The sequence below is a fragment of the Hypanus sabinus genome, chromosome 1 (genome assembly GCF_030144855.1).
Source record: "Hypanus sabinus isolate sHypSab1 chromosome 1, sHypSab1.hap1, whole genome shotgun sequence".
In the NCBI taxonomy this organism is placed as follows: domain Eukaryota; kingdom Metazoa; phylum Chordata; class Chondrichthyes; order Myliobatiformes; family Dasyatidae; genus Hypanus; species Hypanus sabinus.
The window spans coordinates 168,119,949-168,136,397 of record NC_082706.1 but is presented as its reverse complement, the minus strand read 5'-3'; the positions used below and the strand labels follow the sequence as shown (position 1 = coordinate 168,136,397).

At 45.3% G+C, this 16,449-nt stretch overlaps 1 protein-coding gene across 1 annotated transcript in view; it reads left to right on the top strand.

Annotated features, from left to right (window-relative positions):
• LOC132406363 (uncharacterized) overlaps window positions 1-4,404 on the top strand; it is a gene marked incomplete at its 5' end in the record, with an annotated part of 30,097 nt that extends 25,693 nt beyond the window's left edge. The window contains one exon of the mRNA XM_059991961.1: window positions 4,037-4,404. Coding sequence (XP_059847944.1) covers window positions 4,037-4,404 — 368 coding nt within the window. The remainder of the gene's footprint in view (window positions 1-4,036) is intronic.
• Between the last annotated feature and the right edge of the window lie 12,045 nt (window positions 4,405-16,449).

The window sequence follows — 16,449 nt, the reverse complement described above, 5'->3', positions numbered from 1 at the left end:
GGCAGGAACCGGGTATTGATAGTAGATGATCAGCCATGATCTCAGAATGGTGGTGCAGGCTCGAAGGGCCGAATGGTCTACTTCTGCCCCTATTGTCTATTGAAAGGAAAGCTGATGATGTACAAGGACTAAAATTTTTAAAAATATATATAAACTAATGTTCATCTTTCAGAAAGGCACACTTGATGAAGAGAAGTTCAGCTAGATCCTGTTCAAAACCAGAGAGAAAGAAATAAATTTTTAACAATTGGGAAAATAGTAATATAGATTCAGAATTTCTTTCAAATATTTAGAGCATAGGTTAAGCTTACAAATACCACAGCCCAAGTCTGAAATAGGTATGACTATGTATAAATTCTTGATATACTATGTTTTATGAATTCAAACAATTCGTACATATTTAAGGAAACATTGGAAGAGTTTATGGGTTGGTTTCTCTATGGCTCACTACACCACATGATATAACCAGAGCCAAAACATAGGAAAGTAGAAGTAAGCAATTAATAATTTGATATAAACAGTTAATCAACCAACTGCAACCAACTTCCAGATCAGTAGAATATTGGAATGCAGTTTTAAGGGGTCTCCTTTAATAAGGAGAGATATATTTGCTTTAGAGGGGGTGCAACCAAGATTCATCAGAATCCAGGGAAGATGCTTTCCATCACATGAAGAGGAATAGCATGTTAGTGTTCAGGGATCATTCAGAAATCTGATGGCAGAGGGAAAGCAGCTGTCCCTAAAACATTGAATGTGGGTCTTCAGACTCCTGTACAGAACAACAAAGGAGCAAGACTGAAAACACCAGAATCAGGGAAGTGAAATATTAACATTGGCATCTTGGAAGATGATAGAGGCAGAGGGTCTATGGTTACCGCTTGGGGTGAAAGAACGTAACCCAGGACTGTGTAGTGGAACCACACATTTGATGAGGATAATTGGATGTGACAGTGATCAGGGAAATGAAGACCACACCTCTGTTGTCTCCATTGTCTCAGGAAATGTAGTCCACACACGTGGCAGTCTTGACTTAGTCCTGTTTACCTGATCTGAAACCTCTGGCAATCAAATATCAAGCTAAGGGAGGGAGTTCTCCATCATGGTCCTGTTTGCAGTGTACATACCACTACTGGTAAACGTCAGGTTGGCGTAGGAGGAGCTAAGCACCATGATCAACAGTCATGAATCAGCACACTCTAATGCTTTCCCAGTCATTGTGATGGACTACAACCATCTTAAAGTGTCCGACACTAACATATCACCTGTGGAAGGAGAGGAACCAGCACTTGATCATTGTTACACCTCCATCAAGAACATTTAACGTGCCATCCAGCACCCAAACTTGGGCAAGTTCAATTGTTTGGCTGTACTTCTGCTCCCGGCATACAGGCAGAGTCTGAGGACCCCAGCAGTGGTGAGGACCATGAAGGTATGGTCAGATGCTGTGGATGGACTGTGAGATTCACAGTTCTGAGGGCTAGACCTCTGTTGTTCAAGGACAGTGATCCAGAACCCTATAAGAAGTCCAGATCCCAAACAGTGAGGACAACTTCAAAGGGCAGTGCTTCAAGAAGGCGCCGTTCTTCATTAGGGATCTTCACCACCTGGGACATGCCATCTTCTCAATATAACAACTGGAGAGGAGATTAAGAAGCCTGAAGCCCCACAATCTATGTTTTAGGAACAGCTTCTTCTCCTCTGCTGTTATATTTCTGAACTATCCATGAACCAGTGAACACTACTTTGCTATTCCGCTTTTGCATTATTTAACTATCTATTTGTTTGTTTGTCTATTTATTTATTTAGTTTTTCATATTTTCATATTTGTAACTTTTTGTGGTGCTTCCTGGGTGTGGTCGACAGCTCCCCCCAGCATTCCTAGCAGTCAGTGCTATTTATTGTTCTTGTTTTAAATTATGTTTGTGGTGTGCAAATTATGGTGAGCTGTTCAAGTTCATTTATGTTACATTTTAGCTTGAGTTATACAGTTGTTCGTTTGTATGTTTGTGAGCTACCCTGACTGTAACTGAGGTGTGCAATAATCAGCGACCTGTCTGAGTGTGACTGAGTTAGTTGTCACTGAGCTATTGCACTCCGTCTTATTGTACTTCTCACAATAAATTCAGTAGTTGAGTTAAATGGGCTTTTCTCGTTGGTCATCTTAGACCGAATGCTCACCACAATGTGGTCAGGAATGGGATTAGAAATGCATGGGGAAATTGAAGAGATACGAAGTTGGATGGAGTACCTTAAGACCCAGGAAATAAGGGACCAAGCAGAATGCCTGACCCACATATCTGGGCTGGGCTTCTGAAGATGGGATGCCGACCCAGAGGGAAAACCTGGGAATAGAACATTATGCCTTCCCAGGGAATCCCAATGGGGTGAGCGTATCCAAGCTCCCCAACCCAGGGTACTCAGTGGAACGCATCACCTGCCTCCATCGCAGCTCGCACTGGGGAGCCCAAAATGTCATAACCATGGGAGGTTGAGCAATGCAGTGGGCACCTTCAATGCTGCCAGAGAAGGAGGAAGACCAATAGGCCCCAGTAATAAATGCCACAAGCTCCACCCTGAAGCCCTCCAGATGCAGTGGTACTGGCTGCTTAGGGACACACCTGGTGCAAGTTAAACATGGCACGATGTGTGGAGCCCCACCAAGACAGTGGTGCCCCTTGGCCGGGTGCTGGAAGGGGATGCCCTGTGGGTCCAGCTGTGCAGCGTGACTACAGGGCCCTCATAGTAGCACTGCAGCGTTTTGAGCAGAGACCATTGGAGGAGATGCTGAGCGAAGAACTGGGCAGTAGGTGGGAGAAAGCTTGGTAGCATTCACTGAAGATCTCTATCACTGTGCTCAGCATAGATACCAGATCCCTCCCATGTCCTCCATGTAAAGGGGCTGATGGCGGAGTGCCTTTGGCTGTACACTTGCCAAACATCACCATCAATGCTGGCAGAGGCGGAGAGGGCAGAGCTAATTTTAGCCCCCCCCCCCCCCCCCCACAGCATCCCAGGATCACCCTGCTAACTGCGAGTCCAAACCTGCGTTGCCAAGGTGGAGGAAGGGAGTCATGAGGAGGAGCCCATGGGACAGGTTCAACCAGCTCCCCATGCCATGGACCGATCTCGGCTATTAGTGTGGTGGCGCAGGCCACATGGCCCGGAAATCCCTCACACCAGCGCCATGCCACAGCCCTGTGCAGCCACCGGGAAATGCAGGGCAGGCCACGTTATGAGGGAAGCGCTGACTGTGACCTCCAATGGTATCCTTGCATTGTCACCTCCCCGCTTACGTGAAGATCAAGGCTTATACATGGAGGGACGTATGTTGGTGGACTCAGGGTGAACCACCATCATCATCCATCTAGTCGTCCTCCCCTACACGAACCTGCCATCCTTGTCTGGATGGACAATGATGGTGGTACAGCTGTCTACGGACACCTGTGACTGTGTGGTGATGAGACGGAAGAGGTGGTTGCGCAACTCAGTGGAGGACCGAGGTGTGGCTAGCTGACATCCAGGTCTCCTGTACCACTGGCCGGGACTTACTGACCCACTGGGGGCCTGTGCAAAGTCGGCACTGCCTCAGCACTGATGCTGCGGCTCTCCAGCAGAGCAGCTCCAGGAAGTGGACAGGGAGGGTGAAGCAATAACCACATGCGGTCTAACAGTGGCCCTCCACTATGCTGCACACCCCACCGTGGCCCAAAGCAATGAAGCACATCACACTGAACCTGTGGCGGGGCAAAGCACACCATTGCTGGCCACCTCACCATGTCCTAAGACATAGGACATAGGAGCAGAATTAGGCCATTTGGCCCATTCAGCCTGCTCCATTATTCAATCAGAGCTGATCCTTTTCTCCCCGCCCCTGTCCCACTTCCCATCTTTCTCCCTGCATCCTTTGATGCCGAGTCCAATCAAGAACATATCAAGCTCAGCCTTAAATACACCCAACAACCTGGCTTCCGCAGCTGACTGTGGAAACAAATTCCACAAATTCACCACCCTGTAATCAGCAACTGCTTCGGTAGAGCGTGTGTGGTGCATCAGCGTGACAACATCGGTAGCAATACTGTGTCGCCCACCAGTGAGACCATTGAGGAGACATGCCAGTGGAGCAGCGAGGGTTTGGATCAGGACCAGTGGCGGTGGCTGAAAGACCTCCTGCTCCTGGGCCAGCAACTCGATATCTTGGCAGCCAAGGACAAGGACTGCAGTCGCACAGGGCTGTTCCAACACCAAATTAACACCAGAGACGCCTGCCCCATTCACCTGCGGCCCCATCGCCTGACCCTCATCAAATGCCAGGCAGCGGAACTGCAGATCAAAGAGATAGCAGAGGCTGCCATCTTCCAACAGCCCGTGGACAGCCCTAGCAGTGTTTGTCATGAAGAAAGATGAGTTGTGGCGGTTCTGCATAGACTACTGCCGTCTCAATGCCGTGACCCAGAAGGACTCCTACCCGCTGCCCCGAATTGTTGATATCCTAGATTGTACCGTGGGTCTGACCTTACTCAGCTCTCTCAATCACTGCCCTGACTACGGGCAGGTCGGACTGGCCCCAGAGGCCTGGCCCAAGACTGCCTTCACCATTGGTGAAGGGCTGTGACACTTCCGGGTAATGTTGTTTGGCCTGTGTAACGACGCGGCCACATTCGACAGACTGATGGGTGTTGGCTCACATTCCGCGGAGTGTGTCATCTATTGGGCGATCTCCTGGTGCGCACCTCTGTTTTTGACGATGCTCTGAAGAACCCGGAAGCGGTCTTTGTTGCCATCCACCAGGTGAACCTGCATCAAAATCTGCCTGCTGTGCTGCCAGACAAAGCTCCTGGGGCATGTGGTGAGTGCGGAAGGAATGGCGACAGACCCCCCCCCCCAAGAAGATGTTGGCGGTCATAGAGTGGCTACCCCCCCCCCACCGGCAAGTGTCTCCTAGCTTCGCACCTTCCTGAGGCTGGCATCGTATTACTGCCAGTTTATTAAGGGCCGCCAGCATTGCCAATCTTCTGCACCAGCTCACGGAGAAGGAAGGGTCCTTTGCCAGAGCCAACACCTGAACTGCTGCCTTCCACCAGCTCCGAGCTGTGATCACCTGGTGCTGGTGTATCCTGGTCCAGCACACCCCTTCATTGTTGACACAGACGCCAGCAATGGAGGGCTCGGTGCAGTGCTGTCACAGGAGGGGGACCAAGAAGAATGCTTTGTGGCGTTCTTCAGCCACACCCTGAACAGAACTATCGTGTCACCCGCCGGTCCAGGTCCTCTGCCACTCCTGCCCCTACCTCTTCTGCTGACAGTTCTTTCTTTGCGCAGACCATGCATTGCTGACTTGGCTGTTGAGCTTCCACGGTCATGAGGGGTAGCTGGCACATGGTGGCTGGAGGCTGCCCAGGACAGCACCAGCCAGAAGGCACCAAGGCAATGTCGATGCCCTCTCTCGCCGTCCCTGTGAGGCCCCGCAAGGTTTACTACTGCCGCCCCCTCGAGGAGCGGAACCAGGGACAAGGGGCGGCGGTGGTGACCTCTCCACCACTAACCGCCAGCAGGTGTGCAGCGAGACGAAGAGCAACCCCATGCTTGCCCAGGTGAGGAGATGGCTGAGTGTGGAACGGTGGCTGGAGTGGCCAGGTCTCCGCCCAGGATCCAGAAACCAAAGCCCTATACTCTCAGTGGGCCATGCTGGTGTGTGCGATGGATTACTGTTCTGACGGTGGCAGTTTTCCGATGGCGACAGACGTCTCCTGCAGCTGATGGTCGTCCGGGGGCTCCGTGCTATGGTTGGTGCATAGCTGGTGGGGTTTGGCCATTCAGGTTGCAAAGACATTGGGCAAACTGAACAAATACTTCTATTGGCCTATTTAAAAGTCCTATCCATCTGCTCTTTACCCACACCCAGAAAATGTAAATATTTCCCCTTTTTAAAGTATTATCCAACTCTGTTTTTGGAAGTGATTCCTGAATACGATTGCACCATACTTCAGACAGTGCATTCCAGACTGCAAAAATTTACTTCCAATTCTATTTACCATGAGACTTTTCACTTTCAACTTACTGCTGCACAGCATTCTACAGTGTGATTAGAAACATTTGTTCTGGCAAGGAATTGCATAATAAAGTAACAACATCTTAGTGCTCCATCTTTCAGGGTAAAGAATATTACAGGATAATATGCACAAAAATCTTTAAATAATGATTTATGTTAGAACGCATCTGGAGTGGTCACATTCATATATAGTGTCCCTGTTGTTGGAAGGATAAGGGTTTTTTTTGAGAGGGCGTAGAAGAAGTTTATCTGGTGCATGTGATATGAGGGAAAGCTGGCCAATCTTGGTTGATTTCTATGGAGTGATGGAGACTGGGAAAGACCTGATAGATGTTTATAATACACTGACAATGGACAGCCAGTATATTTTTCCCAGGGTTGAAATGTCTAATACCAAAGGGTTTGCATTTAAGAGATGGAAATTTCAAAAGAGATGTGCGGGACATATATCTTACGCAGAGCAACACACACAAAATTCTGGAAGAACTCAGCAGACTAGGCAGCATCTATGGAAAAAAGTACCCCTAGATAATTTCTAAGGTAGGACATGTTCGGCACAGCTTTGTGGGCCAAAGGGCCTGTATTGTGCTGTAGGTTTTCTATGTTTCTAAGATGTACTGGCAAATCTATAACGGTCACAAATAGTTGCAACATATCTCATGTCTTAAGCTGGAAGAATGTAAAGGTAAATAGCTCTAGCAAAATTTGCTGCCAATGAAAAGGCAAACTTGCTAATTGTTGAAGTAACAGCGGTAGTATCAAGTAGAGTATAATGTTCTCCGAAGGGGTTGTAGTGGCCAATCCAGGATGCACATGTTATGGTGTAGTATGGCCTTCCAGACCTCTTGATCCTGTCCATTTCATCTTTTGCCACGAGGCAATAGGCGATGTTAGAGTTGATTCAGTTCATTGAGAATGCTTGTGAATGACTTTGTTTAATTGAGAAGGCTGATGTATGGGCAGCCAGCACATGATCTTTGATAGACTGCAGTCAGGGTCCAGTGGTTTGGAATGCAAGACAACTGGGGACCTTTTGTCCACAATCACTACGGTTTTGATGAGTCATCAGCTTCTGGCAGCTGCACTGTTGTGGTCTTGGTTGGATCGCTGTTTGTCTGGAACCACCCCCTTGGCAGGGATGACTACCAGGAGCTAAGGCACAGATGTCTGAACTCTGGACAGCATTGTGCTTGGGTTCTCAGAAGTTCGCAATCCTCTCCACCATGACAAGGTGATGCTCCTCAGAGAAAAGACAGTATAAAGTATAAGACAGAATAAACTTGCTACCAGCTATGTTGAAAAACTTGTAGTTATGACAAAATGCATCAAATGGAAAGAAACATTTTTATTGCAAAACACATTAAATTGGGAAGTGAAAGTGGACATGTCATGCATGAAGCCACATGCAAACGGGACAAATAGATTTAGGTATTGTGCCACTGTGGTGTCGGACACTTGATATTCTTTTTCGTGATAGCGTACAAAACTATTTCAATCTATCACTAAAGAGTGGGAAACCCATAATTGGAAGTCAGTGAGAAGATTACTAACTTTGTGACCTCAATGTGTTCTTGTTTCATGAGATAAGTTGGTGTGTGGATTAATAATAAGCAAATCATAACCATGTTACTAAATGCATAAAATCCAATAATCAAACTGACAAGTAAGAAAGCTGTTTCTGTAGAAATGGCCTCAAATTAAAGCTGAAAGGATTTCAGCTGGAATGTTGGATCCTCTGTATTAAGTGAAAGATCAGACTTTCAATTCTTTTTGCAGGAGTCAAATTTGAGCAAGTGGGACAAGCTTAGATAGGCATCTTGATTGGTCTAGGTCTATTTCTTTGCTATTCTATGACTCTAAAGTTAGCGAAAATGTCTAAAATGGAACTAAATAGAACTATTAGTGAATACCAGATTCTTACCAAATTAAATGTTCTTTTTTAAGTTGTAAACGTTGTTTAAATTTTTACAACTTAAAAAAGGACAGCATACTGAGCAGTTGCATCACTGCCTGGTTCAGAAATTGCACCATCTTGGATCGCAAGACCCTGCAGCGGATAGTGAGGTCAGCTGAGAAGATCATCGTGGTCTCTCTTCCAGCCATCACTGACATTTACACTACATGCTGCATCCGCAAAGTAAACAGCAATATGATGGACCCCATGCACCCCTCATACAATCTCTTCTCCCTCCTGCCTTCTGGGAAAAGGCTCTGAAGCATTCAGGCTCTCACGACCAGACTATGTAACAGTTTCTTCCCCCAAGCTATCAGACTCCTCAATACCCGAAGCCTGTACTGACACCTTGCCCTATTATCCTGTTTATTATTTATTGTAATGCCTGCACTGTTTTTGTGCACTTTATGTGTAGGTCTGTAGTCTAGTGTAGCTTTCTCTGTGTTGTTTTTTTTTAACATAGTTCAGTCTGGTTTTTGTACTGTGCCATGTAACACCATGGTCCCAAAAACCGTTGCCTCATTTTTACTATGTACTGTACCAGCACTTATGGTTGAAATGACAATAAAAGTGACTTGACTTGAAATTGCTTTGCACTCAGGAAACAATATTACATTTACAAGCATTGATCTCACAAGTGGCCATGAAATTAAACAGTACAAATTTCTAATCAAAGCATTTCTTGTACTTTGCCCTCTTTGGGAACTCTTCTTTGGAGATTCAGCATCATTTGTGAAGTCAAAAAGCACAATTGAACCCCTTTTTAAACATAATATAGGTTAATACAGGATAACATATCATGTAGAGTATTTAAGAGGATTGAGATGTTGCAAAGTTTACACTGTTTATTAATGTCATTTCGAACAGATGTTATGGCCAGTCCATGTTTGCAATATCTATTAATATTGAATGTTGTTTCCTGTGTTTACGGTATCTGAGCCAATGTTGCTTGATGCTGAAATTAGCAAACTGAGATTGGGGAGCTTTGTGCTTGAAGACTTCTTTCTGACATCAGTTGGTCAGAGCATCAATACTCAGAACTTTTAATGAGAAACTATTCACATTAAGTGTTTTTAAAGAGCAAACACGAGGAAATCTGCAGATGCTGGAAATTCAAACAACAACACACACAAAATGCTGGTAGAACACAGCAGGTTAGGCAGCATCTATAGAGAGAAGTGCTGTTGACATTTTGGGCCGAGACCCTTCGTCAGGATAACTGAAAGGAAAGATAGTAAGTGATTTGAAAGTAGTGGGGAGAGGGGGAATGCAAAATGATAGGAGAAGACAGGAGGGGGTGGGATGAAGCTAAGAGCTGGAAAGGTGATTGGCGAAAGTGATACAGAGCTGGAGAAGGGAAAGGATCATGGGATGGGAGGCCTCGGGAGAAAGGGGGGGGGGGGTGAGCACCAGAGGGAGATGGAGAACAGGCAAACAACTAAATATGTCAGGGATGGGGTAAGAAGGGGAGGAGGGGCATTAACGGAAGTTAGAGAAGTCAATGTTCACTCCATCAGGTTGGAGGCTACCCAACCGGTATATAAGGTGTTGCTTCTCCAACCTGAGTTTGGATTCATTTTGACAATAGAGGAGGCCATGGATAGACATATCAGAATGGGAATGGGACGTGGAATTAAAATGCGTGGCCACTGGGAGATCCTGCTTTTTCTGGCGGACCGAGCGTAGGTGTTCAGCAAAACAGTCTCCCAGTCTGCGTCGGGTCTCACCAATATATAAAAGGCCACACTGGGAGCACTGGACACAGTATACCACACCAGCCGACTCACAGGTGAAGTGTCGCCTCACCTGGAAAGACTGTCTGGGGCCCTGAATGGTGGTGAGGGAGGAAGTGTAAGAGCAGGTGTAGCACTTGTTCCGCTTACAAGGATAAGTGCCAGGAGGGAGATTCGTTCACCATCAACTCTGCTCTCAAACGCATCTCTCCCATTTCCCGCACATCTGCCCTCACCCCATCCACCTGCCATCCCGCTCGGGATAGGGTTCTCCTTGTCCTTACCTACCACCCCACCAGCCTCCAGGTCCAACATATAATTCTCCGTAACTTCCGCCACCTCCAACGGGATCCCATTACCAAACACATTTTTCCCTCTCCCCCTCTTTCTGCTTTTCGCAGGGATCGCTCTCTACGGGACTCCCTTGTCCATTTGTCCCCCCCATCCCTTCCCACCGATCTCCCTCCTGGCACTTATCCTTGTAAATGGATCAAGTGCTTCACATGCCTTTACACGTCCTCCCTCACCACCATTCAGGGCCCCAGATGGTCATTCCAGGTGAGGCAACACTTCACCTGTGAGTCGGCTGGTGTGGTATACTGCGTCCGGTGCTCCTGGTGTGGTCTTTTATATATTGGTGAGATCCGACGCAAACTGGGAGACCATTTCGCTGAACACCTACGCTCTGTCCACCAGAGAAAGCAGGATCTCCCAGTGGCCACACATTTTAATTCCACGTCCCATTCCCATTCTGATATGTCTATCCATGGCCTCCTCTATTGTCAAAATGAATCCAAACTCAGGTTGGAGGAACAAGACCTTATATACCGGCTGGGTAGCCTCCAACCTGATGGCATGAACATTGACTTCTCTAACTTCTGTTAATGCCCTTCCTCCCCCTCTTACCCCATCCCTGACATATTTAGTTGTTTGCCTGTTCTCCATCTCCCTCTGGTGCTCACCCCCCTCCTTTCTTTCTCCTGAGGCCTCCCGTCCCATGATCCTTTCCCTTCTCCAGCTCTCTATCACTTTCACCAATCACCTTTCCAGCTCTTAGCTTCATCCCACCCCCTCCTGTCTTCTCCTATCATTTCGCATTTTCCCCTCCCCCCACTACTTTCAAATCTCTTACTATCTTTCCTTTCAGTTAGTCCTGACGAAGGGTCTCAGCCCGAATCATCGACAGTGCTTCTCCCTATAGATGCTGCCTTGCCTGCTGTGTTCCACCAGCATTTTGTGTGTGTTGTTGTTCACATTAAGTGTTTGGTTGTTAACCAATGTATAAAGTGTATAAAAATGAATACATTTGGATATGTATGTGAATAGGTGGGGTTTAGGAGAATTTAAATAAAATGTGGGCAGATGGTACTGGTAAGGTTGTCACTGATGGGCCCTGTTTTCATGCTGTATTCCTCTGACTCTAAGTCAGTAGTAATTATTAAGGGTGGAAATTTTTGCAACTTTTTCAGCCATGGACAATGTTTTAGCAGTCTGAAGAATGGCAAATGTTGTTTCTTAATCCTGCTGCCCTTCTCAAATAATGTAACTAACCACAGGCTGGTAAATAGGTCAGTCAATGGTAGGCAAATTAGCAGAGAAAATTCTATGAGACAGGATTTGTGTACTTTTGAAAAGTAGGGATTAATCAGGGCTAGGCAGCATGGCTTTGTGAGGGAGGTGGGTATGGCAATCCTGTTCCACTAATTTGAGGTTTTAGAAGAGGTAACAGAGAAAGCAATAGATATAGTCTATATAGATTTCAGTAAGGCTTTTGACAAGGTCCTGCATGGCTGGTTCAGCAAGCCAGGGATCAAGATACAATAGGAGTTGGCTAATAATCCAAAATTGTATTGAGTAATGGTGTAAGAAAATTTCTGTGGCTGAAAGCTGTACCATAGGGATTAGTGCATAAGGATTAGTCCTTTGTTTCTGATATTAACAACTTGCATGTTAGTACAGGAGGTATGATTAGTAGAATTATGAATGACATAAAAAGTGGTCTTGTGGAAAGTGAGGACTGTTGTTTAAGATTACAGATGGATTCTTGGGCAGAGTAGGCAGGTGGAATTTAGAAACATAGAAAACCTACAGCACAATACATGCCCTTTGGCCCACAAAGCTGTACTGAGCATGTCCTTACCTTAGAAATTACCTAGGGCTACCCATAGCCCACTAGTTTTCTGAGCTCCATGTACCAGCCCAGGAGTTTCTTAAAAAACCCCATCATATCCACTTCCACCACCATCACCGGCAGCCCATTTCACACATTCACTACTCTCTGCGTAAAAAACTTACACCGACATCTCCTCTGTACCTACTACCAAGCACTTTAAAACTGTGCCCTCTCATTCTAGCCATTTCAGTCCTGAGAAAAAGCCTCTGATGATCCACACGATCAATGCCTCTCCTCATCTTATACACCTCTATCAGGTCACTTCTCATCCTTCCTTGCAAAATATGACCTGTGTTACACAAGCATGGCGGAGGACAAACCCAAGTGCAGAACACGGGCACAGAGACAGAGTCAGGAGGCATTTTTGACATAGTGAGCGTGGAATCAATATCCAGGAACAATGCTAGACTTAGAACTGGCAGTCCTAAGAACCACAAAAGAAGGTTACTCACACCGGAGTCAACCAACGAATTGGCAGCTCCTTATTGTGATCACAGGGTCTTTATCCTGCATTTTCTGATGGAAAGCAGGTGTGTGTGGTTAGTGGAACCTGGGAATGATTGGAAACTAAATGAGGGGATTGAGGTCCAATCCCTGAGGTAAATAGCAAGGTGGGGGATTGCCAAAAAGTATCATGACAATCTGTCTACAACCATTCTTTGCCTTCTGTGGGCATGCCAGGTCTACAAAGCAAGGCCCCTTTGGATCACATGCCTCCTTACTTTCTCAATAAACATTGCATAGGGTACCTTATCAAATGACTTGTTGAAATCCATATACGCTACATCTACTGCTCTATCTTCATCAATGTGTTTAGTCACATCCTTAAAAAAATTAATCAGGCTCATAAGGCAGGATCTGCCTTTGACAAAGTCATGCTGACTATTCTTAATCATGTTCTGCCTCTCAAAATGTTCATAAATCCTGCCTCTCAGGATGTTCTCCATCAACTTACCAACCACAGAAGTAAGACTCACTGGTCTATAATTTCCTGGTCTGTCTCTACTCAATTTCTTGAATTAGGGAACAACATCTGGAACCCTCCAATCCTCCAGAACCTCTTCCATACCCATTGATTGATGATCATTGCCAGAGGCTCTGCAATCTCCTCCCTCACTTCCCTCAATAGCCTGTGGTACATCTCGTGACTTATCCAACTTGAAGTTTCCTAAAAGCTCCAGTACATCCTCTTTCTTAATGTCTATATGCTCAAGCTTTTCAGTCCACTGCAAGTCATCCCTACAATTGCCAAGGTCCTTTTCCATAGTGAATATTGAAGAAAAGTATTCATTAAGTACCTCCGCTACCTTCTTTGGTTTCATACACATTTTTCCATTGTCACACTTGATTGGCCCTATTTGTTCATGTCTTCTCCTCTTGCTCCTCACATACTTGTAGAACACCTTGGAGTTTTCTTTAATCCTGCTCACCAAGACCTTCTCATGGCCCCTTCTGACTCTCCTATTTTCATTCTTAAGCTCCTTTCTGTTAGCCTTATAATTTTCTAGATCTCTATCACTACCTAGCTTTTCTTCTCGACTAGATTTTCAACTTCCTTAGTACACCATGGTTTCTGTACCCTACCATTCTTTCCCTGTCTCATTGGAACATACCTGTGCAGAACTCCATGCAAATATCCTCTGAACATTTGCCACATTTTTGCTGTACATTTTCCTGAGAACAATTTATGCTTGCAAAATCCTGCCTGATAGCTTCATATTTCCCCTTACTCCAATTAAACTCTTTTCTAACTTGTCTGTTCCTATCCCTCTCCAATGCTATGAAAAAGTAAATAGAATTGATATTTCCTTATGACGGTGAAGGAGGCAAGTCCCATCCCATTGCCCCATTTATTTCCTGCAACATTTTTTCTTATAAAAGTCCATTAACAACTACTGCTGAAATGTTCATGTGCCAATTTACCATAGCAGAATAACCCAACTATCAGAAAATCTTTGGGATGTATGAGGAAACCAAAGCACCCAGGGGACTTAGCAAATACCACACATTCAGCACCAGAGGTCAGTATCGAACCAGGATCAATAAAGTTGCAAAACAACTGGACTACCTATACAGAGCCACTAGGCCAGTCCCTTAAAGCATTAAAAATATAAATTGCTTTATATGCTCTTCTCCCTTGCCATTCAAATACGTGAGTTTGCTGATTGTTTTCAGCTTCTATGGTACAACTGTAGGAATTTTATTAAATTCCTTACACTACCACTGGATTCCATTGTCACAGGCAAGTTAAGAAATCAGTGGCAAAGCTCAGCCAACAAGGTGAAGGCTTTCAAACATCTTAATGCTTATGATATTTACAGTGGGTAAGTATGGGTATAATGTTTTGCATGAAACTTCTGGCAATTTCCAGTAACTTTCAAACCAGTATCTTATTATTTCTTTACTGCGTTACCAAGATACTTTAATCAACTTACTTTCATCCTCAATGTGTATATCTGTGTATGCACTATATCTTTCCATTTCCCATGCAGCATTGCAAGTATTAAGATCCCTCTCAATTCTTATTTCATGTTTTAAAGAAGGAAATGTATCTTGTACCTGTCTAAAATACATTTTACAGGAGTACTATCAAGTGCATCCTGACAAGTTGCATCTCCACCTGGTATGGGAACTGCCGAGCATGGGACCAAAAGTTCCTGCAAAGAACTGTGAGTAAAGCTGAGAAGATCATTGTGGTCTCCCTACTATCCACTGGGGACATTTATCAGGAACACTGCATATGTAGGGCCCTTATAATTATTATTATAGATCCCACCCATCCATCCAGCATTCTCCTTGGCTTTCTAGCATCAGGCAGGAGCCCATGAGACATAAACACAAGAACGGTCAGGATGAGATTCTTTCTTCCCCCAGGTCATTTGGCTTCTGAATTCCCTCCCACATCATCTTCAAAGTGTCACTGGTCAATCTGTTCCAGTCCAATATTTAATATTAATGTGCTTTAGCTTGTTATTTATTTGTGATTTCTCTGTACTTCCCTACCTTTTGGGTTGACACTTCCAGACTACTTGATTGGCAGACCACAGTTTGGGCAGCTTCAAAGCTGTGTGCCAGACGTGGATAGAAGTAGCACTGTGGCCCCACAAGGGACTTCATTACCCATTTGCCCATTTACCCTGTATACCCCAGACTTTAGATACAACACTGAGTTATGTCATCTGCAGAAATCCCGACTCAGCAATAGTTGGGCGTATAAAGGGAGGATGGGAGTACGAATACAGGGTCCTAGTAGAGGACTTTGTCAAATGGTGCAAACTGAATCATCTGCAGCTCAGCACCAGTAACACAAAGGAGATGGTGATGGACTTTAGGAAGACTAAGCCTGCACAGTTCTTTGTTACTACTGATGGTGAGGATGTGAATGAGGTGAGGACCTACAAGTACCTGGGGGTGCACTTGAGTGGAGCACCAAAACAGAGGCTGTGTGCAAGAAGCTCCAGAGTTGACTCTACTTCCTGAGAAGACTGAGGCCCTTTGGAGCATGCAGGCCTCTCCTTCACATGTTGGGACCACTACTTTTCACATTGTTCGCCAGTAATTTGGACAATGGAATTGATGGCTTTGTGGCAAAGAATGCGAATTATACACTGCTGAGGAAGCAATGTGATTGTACAGGACTTAAACAAGTTGGAAGAATGGGCAAAAAGTAGCAGATGGAATACAGTGTTGGAAAAGGTATGATAATGCATTTAGGTAAAAGGAACAATAGTACGAGCTATTACCTAAATGAGGAGAAGATTCAAACGTCTGATGTGCAGAGAGACTTAAGAGATCTCACACAAGATTCCCAGAAGGTTAATTCACAGGTTGAGTCTGTGGTAAAGAAGGCAAATGTAATGTTGGCAATTATTTCAGGGGAGTAGAATATAAAAACAAAGAGATAATGCTGAGGGTTTATAAGGCACCAATCAGGCCGCATTTAGAGTATTGTCAACAGTTTTGAGCCCCATACCTCAGAAAGGATGTGTTGTCATTGGAGAGAGTCCAGAGGAGTTCGCGAGGATTATTCCAGGAATGAAAGGGTTAACAGATAAGGAGCATTAGGCAACTTTGGTCCTATACTCACTGGAATTTAGAAGAATGCTGGTGAATTTCATTCTAACCTACTGAATGCTGACATGACTAGATAGGGTAGTTGTGGAGAGAGTGGGTCCTATGTTGGGGGTATCCAGAGCCAGCGGGCACAGCCTCATAATTGAGGTTTGACCTTTTTAGAGCAGAGGTAAAAAGGGATTTTTTTAGCCAGAGAGTAGTGAATCTGTGGAATGCTCTGCCACAGACTACAGTGGAGGCCACGACCATGGGTGTATTTAAGGTGGAATTTGATTGTTTCCTGATTGGTCAGGGCATCAAAGGATATGGCAAGAAGGCAGGTGTATGGGTTTGAGTGGGATCCGGGATTAGCTATGATGGAATGACAGGGCAGACTGTTCCTATGTTTTATGGTCTTCTGGTCTTATGTTCTGCCCGTCTATTGTTGTTAGTACAATCTTCTATGCAGTGGAGTGCTGCAGCAAGG